This window comes from Odocoileus virginianus, chromosome 4 (genome assembly GCF_023699985.2).
Source record: "Odocoileus virginianus isolate 20LAN1187 ecotype Illinois chromosome 4, Ovbor_1.2, whole genome shotgun sequence".
NCBI lineage: Eukaryota > Metazoa > Chordata > Mammalia > Artiodactyla > Cervidae > Odocoileus > Odocoileus virginianus.
The window spans coordinates 51516895-51533208 of NC_069677.1; the positions used below are offsets into that span (position 1 = coordinate 51516895).

The 16314-nt window shown below is 37.9% G+C and overlaps 1 protein-coding gene across 9 annotated transcripts in view; it reads left to right on the top strand.

The window, feature by feature from the left end:
• Positions 1-16314, top strand: part of PLCH1 (phospholipase C eta 1) — a 260884-nt gene that overhangs the window by 166270 nt on the left and 78300 nt on the right. For all 9 annotated transcript variants that reach the window (XM_070466543.1, XM_070466550.1, XM_070466549.1 and 6 more), the window contains 2 exons: positions 5817-5947; positions 10081-10251. In XM_070466543.1, the coding sequence (XP_070322644.1) occupies positions 5817-5947; positions 10081-10251 (302 nt within the window). The remainder of the gene's footprint in view (positions 1-5816; positions 5948-10080; positions 10252-16314) is intronic.

The following is a 16314-nucleotide window of genomic DNA, read 5'->3' on the forward strand; positions in this document are numbered from 1 at the left end:
ATGCTATCCTCATAGAATGAGGTAGAAAGTGTCTCCTCTACTTTAATTTTGGGGGAACAATTTGACAATTTGGTGTTTGTTGTTCTTTAAATATGTGGTAGAATTAACCACTCGCAAAGAGTCGGACACGACTGAGCGACTGAACTGAACTGAACTGAACTGAGAATTAACCAAAGAAACCATTAAGTCTAGAGATTTTCTTTGTTGAGAGGTTTTTGACTACTGGTTCCATCTCCTTACTAGTTATAGATTTATTCAGATTTTTCTATTTCTTTGTGATTTAGTCTTGGTAGTTTTATATTTCTAGGAATTTGTCCATTTCATCTAGGTTATCCAATTTTTTGGTGTACAATTGCTTATAGTGGTATCTTATAGTCCTTTATGTTTCTGTAGAATCAGTAGTAATGTCCCCACTTTCATTTCTGATTTTAGTACCCTGAATCTTTTTTTTTCTCTTTGTCTATCTAACTAAAGGTTTGTTGATTTTTATTAATCTTAAAAAAAAAAAAAAACTTTTGATTTCACTGATTTTTTTTCTGAGTTGTTTTTCCACTTCATATCTGTTCTTGTCTTTTTATTTTCTTCTTTCTGCTATTGTTTTAAATCTATTGAGACTTCACTGGTGGCCTAAAATGTAATCTATCCTTAAACTGTCTCATATGCCCTTGAGAAGAATGTATATGCTATTACTGTTGGGTAAAGTGTCATATATGTCTGTTAGATCTAGCTGATTTACTGTGTTGTTTAAACTCATTTCCTTAGGCCTGTCTGGTTGTTCTATCTGTTATTGTGAGTGCAGTCTCCAGGTATAACTCTCTTCAGTTTTCTCAGTTTTTGCTTTATATATTTTGATGGTCTGTCATTAGATACACGCATGTTTATAGTTGTATCTTCTTGTTGTATTGAGACTTCTATTAATACATAATAACAGTCTTTTACAGCCTATTTTGATTTAAAGTCTATTGTTTGATGTTAGTATAGCCACCCTTGCTCTCTTTTGGTTATGATTTGCATCGAATATCTTTTCTCATCCTTTCATTTTCAACCTGTTTGTGTCTCTGGATCTCAAGTGAGTTTCCTGTAGACAGCATATAGTTCAGTCAGGAGTTTTAATCTATCCTGTGAGTCTGTCTTTTGGGGAGTTTAATTGATTTACATGGAAATAATTATTGATAAGGATTAATATGTTATTGTGCTATTTTTTTTCTTTATGCCTTATGTCTTTTTTTTTGATCTCATTTCTTGAATAATAAGAATAATAAGAGACCATCTTCTTTTTATGTGGGATTTTTTTTTTTCTTTTTTTGGTTGCAAAATAAATTCATTCATTGTTTCCTTTTATGTAAATTCTATAGCTGTCTTCTTTGTGGTTATCTTGAGGATTACATTTATTTTATTTTTTTAAAAATTTTTTCCATTTATTTTTATTAGTTGGAGGCTAATTACTTTACAATATTGTAGTGGTTTTTTACCATACTTTGACATGAATCAGCCATGGATTTACATGTGTTCCCCATCCTGAGGATTACATTTAATGTTCTAAAGTTATAATACTCTAGTTTAAATTTATACTACTTTAGATGAGTAGTTTTTTGAACCTGATTTGTTTGTTCATGTTTACTAGCAGCAGAAAGTTTTCATATTTGTGTTAATTGACAGCTGAAGAATTACATATTTTGAAAATATGCTATCTGGAAAGTGAGCGTACCCTAGAATCACACAGAGGAACTATTTTATAAGAAATATAGAACAGTTGCTGTTTGTGTCAGTGAGGAAAGAAAAAGAAACAGGAAATTAATGAATAATGAAGAGGAAGCTGGTGTCAAAAATAGGGAAATTTATGTTGAGTCAGAGAACCATTCTCATAGAGATTTGCCAGAATTTGATAGGGATTTAGATACTGTCTTACTATCAGAATGACATCCCTGATTAGATGTACATTTAATTACATTAATTGAGGAGAACAGAGCTGAGAAGTTCATTATTATTACATTTCAATTAGACCTAAAAATTTCAACCATGAATGAATAATGAGAATAATGAGTCTTAAATGATTGCATGAATAAAATCCATCCAGTGTAAAGTGAAATTCAGGTTATTTCTGCAGTATGGCCATGTTGAATGGAGGTAGATGTGGTACCTCTGTCTGTCGGAAGCAGCACAGTGTTGTGGTTAATGGCTGAGACTGGTGCTGCCCTGTCTGGGGTCCAGCTCCAAGGCTGCCATGTACTGTGTAACTGGGGGAGTTACTTAAACTCTTTTGCTTCAGAGCCTTGAACATGGTGATGATGATAATGATGATGCCCACCCTGTCTCACTTTGTGACCATCAAATGAGTTGGTTCTACACAAAGTGCTTTGAATGCTCTCTGGCTCATATTAAGCATTTTATAAATACTAGCTGCTGCTGTTATTGCTAGAGAGGGATAAGGATTGGCAGACTTTTTGCTTTTCCTACACAGATAGATCAACATCTAAAAATACAATGTCCACAGCATATAAAGATGATGCTGCTTAGGCACTTAGCCTCACCATATTCCTCCATCAGATCTTCTCCTCTGTGATTTCTCCACCTTACCTCTTGATGCCACTAGGGAAATTATTACCTCTAGAAGACTCCAGGTAGTCCTTTATGGATGTTGTCAACTGAAGCCTTACACCTTCCCTATAAATTTGGAGTTCTGCTTGTAGGGCAAATCTGGCCCTCCCTGTAATATGGCCTCCTGAGCTAAGAATGGGTTTTCTATGGCTGAAAAAAAATCAAAAGAAGAATAAAAATTTTTTGACACATGAAGTTTTATGAAGTTCAGAGTTCAGCATCCTTAAGTTTTATTGAAACACAACCATGCCAATTCATTTATGTATTGCCTGTGGTAGCAGAGTTGGGTAGTTGCAACTGAGGCCAAATAGCCTGCAAAACCTAAAATATATACTATGAGGCCCTCTTCAGAGGCCTGTTTACCTCCCCCTGAACTAAATAATACTGTTCAATGCTTTACATTCTCCTGAAGTTTTTTGATTAAAAAATACTAGGCCAGAATTTTCATTCAGTTTTTACTCTCCTAGTTTTTCTTTGTAAAATTGTTATTTCTTTTCTTAAATTTATCATGTATTGGCTATGAATAATTAATTCAGGGATTTCTTGGGCACTCATGTGTTAATTATGAAAGACAACTTTGTGGTATCAGAATACTTTTACCTGCAGTTGTATCTTATATATTTGTATACTGTTACTGAGAGAATGGTGTTTCTTTCATAGAATCTTAGAGTTGGAAGGGGCTTCAAGGTCATCTAGTTGTGCTCACTGACATTATAGATGAAGAAATGGAAACCCCAGAAGGTAATATAAGTGACCCACTGTCATAGGGCCAGGTCAGAATGAAGTCAGAACTAGTGTGTATTACTTGTCTGAGTCTACTTCTGTTTCTGTCTTACCAACCCTAGATCCCTTAAACCAACAGTCCAGGCCAGCTCGTGTGTTGACACTGAAGGCCTTACTGATACAGGCTCATCCACAATGGTTTGTTTCTGCAGAATATTCGTGCTTAGGGTTTGTTTGTCCTGCTTCTTCTCTGGAGAAATCTTTAAGGTGCTTTGGTAAAGAAGTTTAGCATCGAAGGATGAAAATACAGCTGTCCTTGGACTCATTTAATCATTTCTTTGAATTCTGACCAAATATTTTATGGGGCACAGAGCAGTGTTCATGGTCAAAAGAAATAAAGCTCATGCAATGGGCACTGTATGCCCAGAAAATAGAAATGATGAGATTCAGGTTCTAACTAGTAATTGGTCCAAGTGTTTTACTCTTGATTCTTCAGTTATTTCTCCCCGTGGGTCCTGGGTCACCCTTTAACTTCCAGGTATCATATATAATGAGGTCCTACCTGAACTCTATGAGGAACAATTGAATTTGAAAGAACCAGGCTGGTTATTCTCAAATGTTATAAAGGGAACATGATGTGAAACAGATATTTACAGTTGAAAATCACTTCTGATTAACTTTGGGAGAAATACGACTATCATATTTTATTTTCTTTCTAAGGCATAATCTCCTATAATCATAATTTGAATTACCTAAAAATATAAATGTTCGGAATTACTACTAAGAGGTCAGTTAATATTTTGACTTAAATGAAAAGCTCTCTGTCTGAGGTCACCTGCTTGATGAATATTTTTCATTGACCTCTTCCTTTGACCTACTCCCACCTTCATTCATTTCCTCTTCATTATCCTTTGAATTTTGAAGATGAGTTTGGTTTTCTTTTCTTTCTTCTTATTTTAAAAGATTTTTTGATGCTGACCATTTTTTTTAAGGTTTTTTTTTTTTTTATGTTGTTGTTCAATAGCTAATTCACGTCTATTTGCAACCCCATAAACTGCAGCACACCAGGCTTCCCTGTCCTTCACTATCTCCTTGAGTTGCTCAAACTCGTCCATTGAGTCAGTGATGCCATCCAACCATCTCATCCTTTGTCACCCCTTTCTCCTTTTGCCCTCAGTCTTTCCCAGTGTCAGGGTCTTTTCCAATGAGTCATTTCTTCACATCAGGCGGCCAAAGTATTGGAGCTTCAGCATCAATCCTTCCAATGAATATTCAGGACTGATTTCCTTTAGGATGGACTGGTTGGATCTCCTTGCAATCCAAGGAACTCTCAAGAGTCTTCTCCAACACCACAGTTCAAAAGCATCAATTCTTAGGCGCTCAGCTTTCTTTACAGTCTAACTCTCACATCCATACATGGAGAAGGTGACTGTGGTTTTCATTCTGTCTGCCCTGTGATGGAGAAGGATAAGAGGCTTATGGAAGTTTCCTGATGGAAGATACTGACTGAGGGTGAAACTGGGTCTTGTTCTGATGGGCGGGGCCATGCTCAGTAAATCTTTAATCCAATTTTCTGTTGATGGGTGGGGCTGTGTTCCCTCACTGTTATTTGACCTGAGGCCGAACTGTGGTGAGGGTAATGAAGATAACGGTGACCTCCTTCTAAAGGTCCCGTGCATGCACTGCTGCGCTCAGAGCCCCAACCCTGCAGCGAGGCCACCACCGACCCACGCCTCCACCGGAGACTCCTAGACTCTCACGGGCAGGTCTGGAGGTCTCTTGTGGGGTCACTGCCCCTTTCTCCTGGGTCCTGGTGCACCCAGGGTTCTGTTTGTGCCGCCAAGAGTCTGTTTCCCAGTCCTGTGTAAGTTCTGGTGGCTCTATGGTGGGGTTAATGGTGACCTCCTCCAAGAAGGCTTATGCCACGCCCAGGTCTGCTGCACCCAGAGCCCCTGTGCCTGCTGCAGCCCACTGCTGACCCGTCCCTGCACAGGAGATGCTCAAACACAGCTCTGTCTCATTCTCTGTGGGGTCTCTGGGTCCTGGTGTGCACGAGGTTTGCTTGAGACCTCTAAGCGTCTCTGGTGGGTATGGGGTTTGATTCTAACTGGGATTTTGCCCCTCCTACCATCTTGCTGGCACTTCTCCTTAGAGATATAGGGTTGACTAAAAAGTTCATTTGGATTTTTCCATAAGATGTTACAGAAAAACCTGACCAGACTTTTTTGGCCAACCCAATAAATCAGTGTCCTGGGTGATATGATTTGACCCTCGTTTCCCAGTGAAGGGAATCACCTCCTGTGTCCTCCTCTCACCATTCTTATTGTTATTGTCACTATCAGTAACTCACTGAGAGCCTGTGGATGGTGGGGTCTCCTCAAAAGAATTTCTTCTCAAGTTTGTTGTTAATGATCAATGTCCTTGTGCATATTCTGTGGAAGTAGTTTTTATTTTGATGACAGTGTAAGTGGCAGTGTTTCCTTGACTTTTCTGCAAGTGGGTGAAGCAGACCTTTGAGGAAGCTGATAAAAATGGCGATGGATTATTGAACATTGAAGAGATACACCAATTGATGCACAAACTAAATGTCAATCTGCCCCGAAGAAAAGTCAGACAAATGTTTCAGGTATGTTTTCACAATGGGATTGACCTTACATAAAATACACTTTGGAGGGTAATGGTATACTGAGATATTTCAAAAGGCTATTTTGTCTTGCTGGAAGCTAATATTACCTGCTGTCTATCATTTTGTTTTTCTTTGAAGACAGAGGCATTTTATTTCATCAAAGAAAACTTCCCAAACTTAACATGCATCCACAATTTCACTTCCTAAAGTATGTTGTTGTTGCCGTTTTCAGAGTGATTATAAGCACTTTAGTTAGTTAGTTAAGTCGCTCAGTCATGTCTGACTCTTTGTGACCCCATGGACTGTAGCCCACCAGGCTCCTCCATCCATGGGATTCTCCAGGCAAGAATACTGGAGTGGGTTGCCATAAGCACTTTACCTGACAGATAAATAATGGGGTAAATGGGATGAAGTCCCTTGGAGAGAATAAGATCATCTATCAACCTCACGATCTGTTATGAGGATCAGAATAAAGACTAAATAGTGTGAAAAAATAGCACTTGCGGAACTCCTCAAGAGCCCTCTGTTTTGTTTCAGAGGAGTTGAGGATTTTAGAATCCATAAGATTTAGAAGTGCTGTATCACTCCTGCCGTTTAGGGAGCTCTCCAGAAGTTCACTCCACTGCTTGTTGGTATTACATGAGATGTTCTTTCCCCATTTGGAAGTCCTGGAGGAAAATTCTTAGACCCAAATTTATCCTGTGTCCCCCAGGTGGGATTGTACTCAGCCTTCTGTCTAAGATGCTGAAGTGAGTTCTATTAAGATTGGTGCAAAGACAGTGTTCAATTATTAGTAATTACTAGAACATTAATTTTGGAAAGGCTTTATTTGAAAATAAGCCATAGACATAATCCATGTGTTGTAGTAATTTGCTAAGTGAGTAGGTAGTTCATATTTTTTATGTGTAAAATTAAGCCAGAGGGCTGTGTTTTATGGTTAATGGGTTTTGCTCCCTTTGCTTTCTGACCTCATGTTATCAGAGGTGGCAAGGGCGGAAACATGAGGGGTGAGTTGCAACAGTGAATGGAAGATGGAGGCTGGCTTTGATCCGTGACCTCTTACACTTTCACATCCTGTGGTCCTGTCCTTGGAAGCTGGAGATAGTTTGCACTGTGGGAACTTGGTCCCACTGCGCTGAAGAGAAAGGAAAGAAAATAAAGGAATGAGACACACTACAAAAGGAACTAGAGATGGAGAGAGGGAACTTTGGAGGTGAACTGAGTTGTCACAGAGTAAACTGTCTGGAAACTACATGGAAAGGTTCGCCATGTTCCTGGCAGTCCCTGTGACACCTAACTTTTGTCCTATTGTGAGCCCCATCTCCCATCTGTTCCTTTTCATAGATGTTCATCAATAAGTACTGGAGAGAGAGCCCTGATTAAATCAGAGAGGGCACACTTTTAGAGGGGGGCAACGTCTATACCTGCAAAAATAATGATCTGGGGAGTACTTTTTGGAAGTAAGAGAAGTAACATGAAATTTTGACCTATTTTTACTTCTGTATTTTTAATCCTCTTCAGATACCTTTTGTCTCTAAGGCACAAGTATTTCAAGGATAAACCATGAAATGTTTATGTCAAAAGTCTTGTGAGATCAAAGTTAATACTTCGGAGAGGTTGTTTTTCCCCAAACTTTAAAACTCTTATTTTTTGTATTGGGGTATAGCCAATTAACAATATTGTGGTAGTTTCAGGTGAAGAGTGAAGGGACTCAGCCATACATACACATATATCCACTTTCCCCAAACCCTTCTCCCATCCAAGCAGCATATAATATTGACCAGAGCTCCATGTGCTATGAAGCAGGTTCTTGTTTGTTATCCATCACAAATACAGCAGTGTGTACATGACTTTTCCAAAGTCCCTAACTATCCCTTCCCCCCAGCAACCATAAGTTCATTTTCTGAATCTGTGATTCTCTTTGTTTTGTAAGTTCATTTGTATCATTTCTTTTTAGATTTCACATATAAGGGGCATCATATGATATTTTTCCTTCTCTGTCTGACTTCACTCAATGTGACACTCTCTATATGCCATGCTACTGCAAATGGCATTATTTCATTCTCTTTAATGGTCGAGTAATATTCCATTGTTTATATGTACTACATCTTCTTTACTCAGTCCTCTGTTGATGGATATTCAGGTTGCTTCCATGTCTTAGCTATTGTAAACAGTGCTGCAATGAACATTGGGGTGCATGTATCCTTTTGGATCATGTTTTTCTCTGGATATATGCCCAGGAGGGGGATTGCAAAGTCATGTGGTAGCTCAATTTTTAATTTTCTAAGGAACCTCGATACTGCTGTCCATAGCGGCTGCACCAATTTACATTCCCACCTACAGTGTAGGAAGATTCCCTTCTACTTTGGAGATGTTTTAAGAAAGCATTAAGGTCTCTTTTTGTGACTTTGAATTTAAAGATTGAAAGACTTCTCAAGCAAGGAGTGACTGGAGAAGTAGCTGGGCTTCTAGTATAAATGTAGATTATTTCTACCATAGATTTTGTATGTATCTCAGGGATCTGAGTAATGGGAACAAGGATCTTAGTATTATTTTAAGGAGCATACTCTTTTCTTTCTTTCTTTTTTTTTTTTAAAACTGAATTACTGGTAAACACATTAAATCCTTCCTGGAATTTTCTTTGCCTTCTTGTTGCAGTGCAAGATTCAACTGATTTTTAAAAAGTAATCTTTTTACTGGATAGCTTCTTTTGAAGTCTTTGAGGCTATTTCTTAAAACCTCAGAGTGGTACTGTTCTTAATGGTTTAGGCATTTTCAAGGAAATCTTGAAAAATGTATCATCTCTCTATCCAGGGTTATATATTTTGAAAAAAACTACAGCAGAAATATGAACATTAGACCTACTTTCTTAGGATGCAAAGACTACAGCCAAGAGTGTCAAACACCAAAATTGTTGGTATTCTGTAGATCAATCTATCACTGCTTTTAAAATGACAGAAGGAAACAGCAATCAGCCTCAAAAAGAAACTCTGTGTGATGTAAATATGGGTCTAAATGTTTGTTTATAGTTGACACAAAGTTAGCAGAGTTTAAAAAGATATATTTTTATACACACTCTGACTTTCAAAGCTATGTTTGAAACCACATACCAGCTGACTATATGTCACAAAATCTATGTATTTCAAAATGCCATTCATCCCCTGTCAGTTTTTGTTTGGTTTTACAACTGTGTTCACTTAGAATAAAGATCATGTAAATGGATTGGTTATTTATTATATATTCCCAGCAGTTTTATGGTTTTATGACAAATTCAGCCAGTCAGAAGGCAGGTATGTGGTAAAAGATCCTTGCTCAATAATTACTAGGAGCAAATAATTTCAACTAGAGATAAGTGCAAATGGATTTTTCAGGCAGGGAGGAACCAATGATGCTGCTGTCTATAAGAGCAATAAGCTCTCTATGTAGAATTAAGAGATTCTTTTATAGGTAAAAATTATATTTGATTGAATCACAATTTAGAAGCTGATCAGAGACTAGTATTTTCATCATATATGGAGTATATTTTCTCTTTTGCTTATGATTAATCTCCAAGATTTCTTTTATTAGTTTTGTCAAAAGACCAGCTTTTGGCTTAATTGTTCACCTTTGATGTTATATCTTCTCGTTTTCTGTTTCGCCTAGCTTTCTTCTTTTGTTTATAATTTATTTCCTTTTATTTTCCTTAGCTTAGCTTTTTAATAGCTTTTGGAGTTGAATTGTTACCTCATCTGATTTTAATTTACCTTGCTTTCTAATAAGCTGAAAACTTCAAGTTCCCCTCTAACTACTGCTTTAATGTCATCACACAAGTTTTAATATGTGGTACATGTGTTTCCTTCTGTTTAATTCCCTATTTAGAAATGGGTTGCTTCCAGACAAAGTTTTTTAAGCTTTCTTTGTTGCTTTATAAATTTACTGTGGTCAGAGAAATTAGTTTTTATAAAGTTGATTCTTTATAATTTGAAGCATTATTGTGGCCTAATGTATAGTCAATTTTTAAATTGATCCATGTATTCTTGAAAAGAACATGTTTACCATTTGCAAAATGGATATTAGCTTTTTATTGTAAATATTATTTCCTGAATTTCCTATTTCAGACTCTTACTGCTTTATTTTTTCTATGCCTCTTTCAGGAAGCTGATACAGATGAGAATCAGGGAACTCTGACTTTTGAAGAATTCTGTGTGTTTTACAAAATGATGTCTTTGAGACGGGACCTTTATCTGTTGCTTTTGAGCTACAGTGACAAGAAAGATCATCTAACTGTAGAAGAACTGGCCCAGTTTTTGAAAGTGGAACAAAAGGTATCATTAGACTGTTGAACTGAATGTTTACTTAAAAATACTTGTGAAAGATACATGGCTTTCTCTTGGGGCTGAGTGTAGGTGTATTTAAATTTAAGTTAGAGGGGTAAATATCACAATTCCAAAAAAATCTTATCTATGAGGTTTTAAAAATGTGTTCCCGGCAGCTTTAGAGAAATTGAATTAGTACATTGAACACATACATAATTTTTAACTTAAATATGCATATTTTCCCACAGAGTAGTGACTATTGTCTCATGTGTTTCCTTCTAGGTACTACAGTTATATTTTCTTTACGTTAGTAATATAGCTAGGTATTTGTTAATGATATAATTCTTTTTAAATATTATTTATTTGGCTGTGCTAGGACTTAGTTGCAGCATGTGGGATCTAGTTCCCCGATTGGGGATCAAACCTGGGCTCCCAGCACTGGGAGCATGGCATCTGAGCCACTGAACCACCAGAGAAGTCTCCTATGATGTAATTCTTTCCTTTTCTTTTTAGTTGGAAGATAATTGCTTTACATTGTTGTCTCAGTTTCTGCGATACAACAGTGTGAGTCAGCCATAAGTATACACGTGTCTCCTCCCGTGTGAACCTCCCTCCCGCGCCCAGCCCATCTCAGCTGTCACAGAACACCAGTTGAGCTCCCTGTGTTATATAGCAACTTCCCATTAGCTATCTGTTTTACATATGGTAACATACATGTTTCAATGCTACTCTCTCAATTGATCACACCCTCACCTCTCCCCACTGGATCCACAGGTCTATTTATGTCCCCGTCTCTATTCTTGCCCTGCAAATAGGTTCTTCAGTACCATTTTTTCTCGATTCGATATATATATGCTTTAATACATGATATTTGTTTTTCTTTGATTTCTTCACTCTGAATAATAGGCTCTAGATTCATTCACCTACAACTGACTCATATTTATTCTGTTTATGGCCAAGTAATATTCCATTGTATATATGTACCACAAGTTCTTTATCCATTCATCTACCTTATAACATAATTCTTAACTAGCAAAATAGTACTTCATTGATAAATATCTTCCCTCACACCTTGCCCTATGCATCTCTTCCATATGGCTGTTTCTGAGTTGTATACTTTATAATAAACTGGTAATAGTAACTAAAGCACCTTTTTGAGTTCTGTAAGTCATTCTCATAAATCTTAGAAACTGAGTCACTGGAACTGACAAAGACTTTCTCCTTAACTAAACAAACTCTAGGCAGGCTCTTTGGAGCCATTTTTTTCTACTGTGTTTCATCCTTTGGCCTTGCCCTTAAGAATCCAGTTGTAGCAATAATTCTAAGTCAGTTTAACTAGAATCTTTATCCTTGACATCTATCTAGTCACCTTCAATGTCTGATAAAATTCCTCATCTACTACTATTCGCTGGGTGATATTTGATCACCTTGGCCTTTGTTTCAGGAAGAATCCTATTAGGTTGGGTTAGCCCAGATCCCCTCTTCTGCCTGGTGTTTCTTCCACTGATCCCTACCTTGCTACTTGGCTGCAAATACCTAAGTTCAGTTCACTTCAGTTGCTCAGTCGTGTCCAACTCTTTGTGACCCCATGAGTCACAGCATGCCAGGCCTCCCTGTCCATCACCAACTCCTGGAGTTTACCCAAACTCACGTCCATCGAGTCGGTGATGCCATCCAACCATCTCATCCTCTGTCGTCCCCTTCTCCTCCTGCCCTCAATCCCTCCCAGCATCAGGGTCTTTTCAAATGAGTCAACTCTTCACATGAGGTGGCCAAAGTATTGGAGTTTCAGCCTCAGCATCAGTCCGTCCAATGAACACCCAGGACTTATCTCCTTTAGGATGGACTGGTTGGATCTCCTTGTAGTCCAAGGGACTCTCAAGAGTCTTCTCCAACACCACAGTTCAAAAGCATCAATTCTTCGCCACTCAGCTTTCTTCACCGTCCAACTCTCACATCCATACATGGCCACTGGAAAAACCATACCCTTGACCAGATGGACCTTTGTTGGCAAAGTAATGTCTCTGCTTTTTAATATGCTATCTAGGTTGGTCATAACTTTCCTTCCAAGGAGTAAGTGTCTTTTAATTTCATGGCTGCAACACCATCTGCAGTGATTTTGGAGTCCAAAAAAATAAAGTCGGCCACTGTTTCCACTGTCTCCCCATCTATTTGCCATGAAGTGATGGGACCAGATGCCATGATCTTAGTTTTCTGAATGTTGAGCTTTAAGCCAGCTTTTCCACTGTCCTCTTTCACTTTCATCAAGAGGTTCTTTAGTTCCTCTTCACTTTCTGCCATAAGAGTGGTGTCATCTGCATATCTGAGTTTATTGATATTTCTCTCAGCAATCTTGATTCCAGTCCAGCATTTCTTATGATGTACTCTGCATGTAAGTTAAATAAGCAGGGTGACAATATACAGCCTTGACATACTCCTTTTCCTATTTGGAAACAGTCTGTTGTTCCATGTCCAGTTTTAACTGTTGCTTCCTGTTGCATACAGATTTCTCAAGAGGCAGGTCAGGTGGTCTGGTATTCCCATCTCTTGAAGAATTTTCCACAGTTTATTGTGATCCACACAGTCAAAGGCTTTGGTGTAGTCAATAAAGCAGAAATAGATGTTTTTCTGAAACTCTCTTGCTTTTTCGATGATCCAGCGGATGTTGGCAATTTGATCTCTGGTTCCTCTGCCTTTTCTAAAACCCACTTGAACATCTGGAGGTTCACAATTCACATACTGCTGAAGCCTGGCTTGGAGAATTTTGAGCATTACTTTGCTATGTGTGAGATTAGTTCAATTGTGTGGTAGTTTGAGCATTCTTTGGGATTGCCTTTCTTAGGGATTGGAATGAAAACTGAGCTTTTCCAGTCCTGTGGCCACTGCTGAGTTTTCCAAATTTGCTGGCATATTGAGTGCAGCACTTTCACAGCATCATCTTTCAGGATTTGAAATAGCACAACTGGAATTCCATCACCTCCACTAGCTTTGTTCGTAGTGATGCTTTCTAAGGCCCACTTGACTTCACATTCCAGATGTCTGGCTCTAGGTGAGTGATCACACCATCTTGATTATCTGGGTCGTGAAGATCTTTTTTTTGTACAATTCTTCTGTGTATTCTTGCTACCTCTTCTTAATATTTTCTGCTTCTGTTAGGTCCATACCATTTCTGTCCTTTATTGAGCCCATCTTTGCATAAAATATTCCCTTGGTATCTCTAATTTTCTTGAAGAGATCTCTAGTTTTTCCCATTCTGTTGTTTTCCTCTGTTTCTTTGCACTGATCACTTAGAAAGACTTCTTATCTCGCCTTGCTATTCTTTGGAACTCTGCATTCAAATGGTAATATCTTTCCTTTTCTCCTTTGCTTTTCACCTCTCTTCTTTTCACAGCTATTTGTAAGGCCTCCTCAGACAGTCATTTTGCTTTTTTGCATTTCTTTTCCATGGGGATGGTCTTGATCTCTGTCTCCTGTACAATGTCACAAACCTCTGTCAATAGTTCATCAGGCACTCTGTCTATCAGATCTAGTCCCTTAAATCTATTTCTCACTCCCACTGTATAATTATAAGGGATTTAATTTAGGCCATACCTGAATGGTCTAGTGGTTTTCCCTACTTTCTTCAATTTAAGTCTGAATTTGGCAATAAGGAGTTCATGATCTGAGCCACAGTCAGCTCCTGGTCTTGTTTTTGCTGACTGTGTAGAGCTTCTCTATCTTTGGCTGCAAAGAATATAATCAATCTGATTTCGGTGTTGACCATCTGGTGATGTCCATGTGTAGAGTCTTCTCTTGTGTTGCTGGAAGAGGGTGTTTGCTATGGCCAGTGCATTCTCTTGGCAAAACTCTATTAGCCTTTGCCCTGCTTCATTCCGTACTCCAAGGCCAAATTTGCCTGTTACTCCAGGTGTTTCTTGACTTCCTACTTTTTCATTCCAGTCCCCTGTAATGAAAATGACATCTTTTTTGGGTGTTAGTTCTAAAAGATCTTGTAGGTCTTCAAAGAACCATTCAACTTCAACTTCTTCAGCGTTACTGGTTGGGGCATAGGCTTAGATTACCGTGATATTGAATGGTTTGCCTTGGAAATGAATAGAGATCATTCTGTCTTTTTTGAGATTGCATCCAAGTACTGCATTTCAGAAACTTTTGTTGTGGCTCAGCTGGTAAAGAATCCACCTGCAGTGCAGGAGACCTGGGTTCGATCCCTGGGTTGGGAAGATCCCCTGGAGAAGGGAAAGGCCACCCACTCCAGAATTCTGGCCTGGAGAATTCCACGGACTGTAAATCCCTACTTGTATTCAAACTTGAATCAGTTCTATACTGAGTTCTCTTTTCCCCCTTTGCAGTAGTTAACTGATTAAAATCTGTTTTTAGTTTTAACCCACTTCCAATTCTGATTATTCCTTGACAGAACTCCCAGATTTGTTAATAGGTCAGGTAGAACTGGGGTAGCCTAAGCACCTCATTTGTGGCTGGCACCTGAAATAGGGGCAGCCTGTGGGCCTGAGTCTTGTGAGGTCCAATGCTAACTCCAGGTGGTCTGTGTCAGAACAGAATTGCATTGTTGGAACTGAGCTGGTGTCAGAGAATCAGAGATTTGGTGGTGTCAGGGAAAAGACACTAGACCTGGTAATATTTTGCTTTGTTCCATTACCACCATCACATACATTTTAGGCTTAACAGATTTATAAATTTCATTGTTGCTTTCCTAAGGATTAAGCCAGATAGTATTAGCAAAATGTTTTTATCACAATCAGTTATTAAATTAGTTTGATAATTTGGCAAAGGCTGAGATTCTCCATTAACAAAGTTAGCTCTAAGACAAGTAGAAGATGGGAATGGGGTAATAGAAGAATTCTGCACCCCCCCCCCCACCCCACCCCAGAGAATATGTCTTTCTAAATCTCTATTACCCTGTTTCTTGCAATTATTACTACTCCCGCTTTCTCATCAGAAGAACTCTTCCTAGTACAGTGGAAAGACCATTAGACCAGGAGTCTAGAATTTCTGCATTTCACACTTGGCAAGTTTTTTTTTTTACTTCGAGGATAATTGCTTTACAGTGTTGTGTTAGTTTCAGTAAGCTTTATTGGTTGGAGAATCTTGCACAGGCCAATCAATACTGTTTCTGAGCCTTGGTTTCCTAATCTCTAAAAAGGGGAGTTAATACCTACCTTCCTTATCTCAGTGTCAGATTGAGAATTGATAGGGGTGATGAATGTGAAAGCCCTTTGACAGAGATATTTGGAAGCCCAACAGTGTGAAAAATTAAAATGTTTAAAGATACTTCAAATTCATTTGTGCTTGCGGAATTTACCCAATCTATCTGAATAGCAGTAGTGGATGTCACTTGCTAAGGGGCATGTGTTTTTTGCCTCTTTTTGTTAAATTGACATTCAACCAGTAAATTTTAGTTGGGCAAAATAGAAACCACTGTTCTGTGACTTCTGCTCCTGGCAGATGATTACCCATTTCCAGTTTAATTTTCTAAACTAGCTTAAAGCTACATGTGAATTTAACACAAAATAAATTTTAAAAATAATCGTGTATCAAGAGGCATAAACCATAAGGAAAATATTAGTATCCTGAAACTTTTAAATGTGGTCCAATATATCAAACATCATAAAATGAATGTCAGGTTCAAACTAGGAAAATACAATATACAAAAGAGAGAAATAGTGAATTTCCCTAGTGTAGAAAGTGCTCTACAGACTGTTGGGGGGAGAAATGAATACTTGGTTAAAAAAAATGTGCAAAACATAGAAAATTTTATGTCAATAACATTAAAAATGTTTGTTCTTCACTAGTAATTAAAAAATGTGAAGTAAAACCAAGAGACCATTTTTCAGCCATCAAATTAATAAAGGTTAAAATACAATATGAAACATGGTATACATACATTTCTGGTGAAGTTGTGAAATGATACAGTCTTTCTATAAGGTAGTTTTATTATTTATCAATTTTTACATAATATATAAAGCTTTGACCAATCCATTTTACTTCTAATAATTCATCCTAAGGAAATAGTTGTGCATAGAAAAAAGTAATCAAGTTGTGCATTTCAGCATT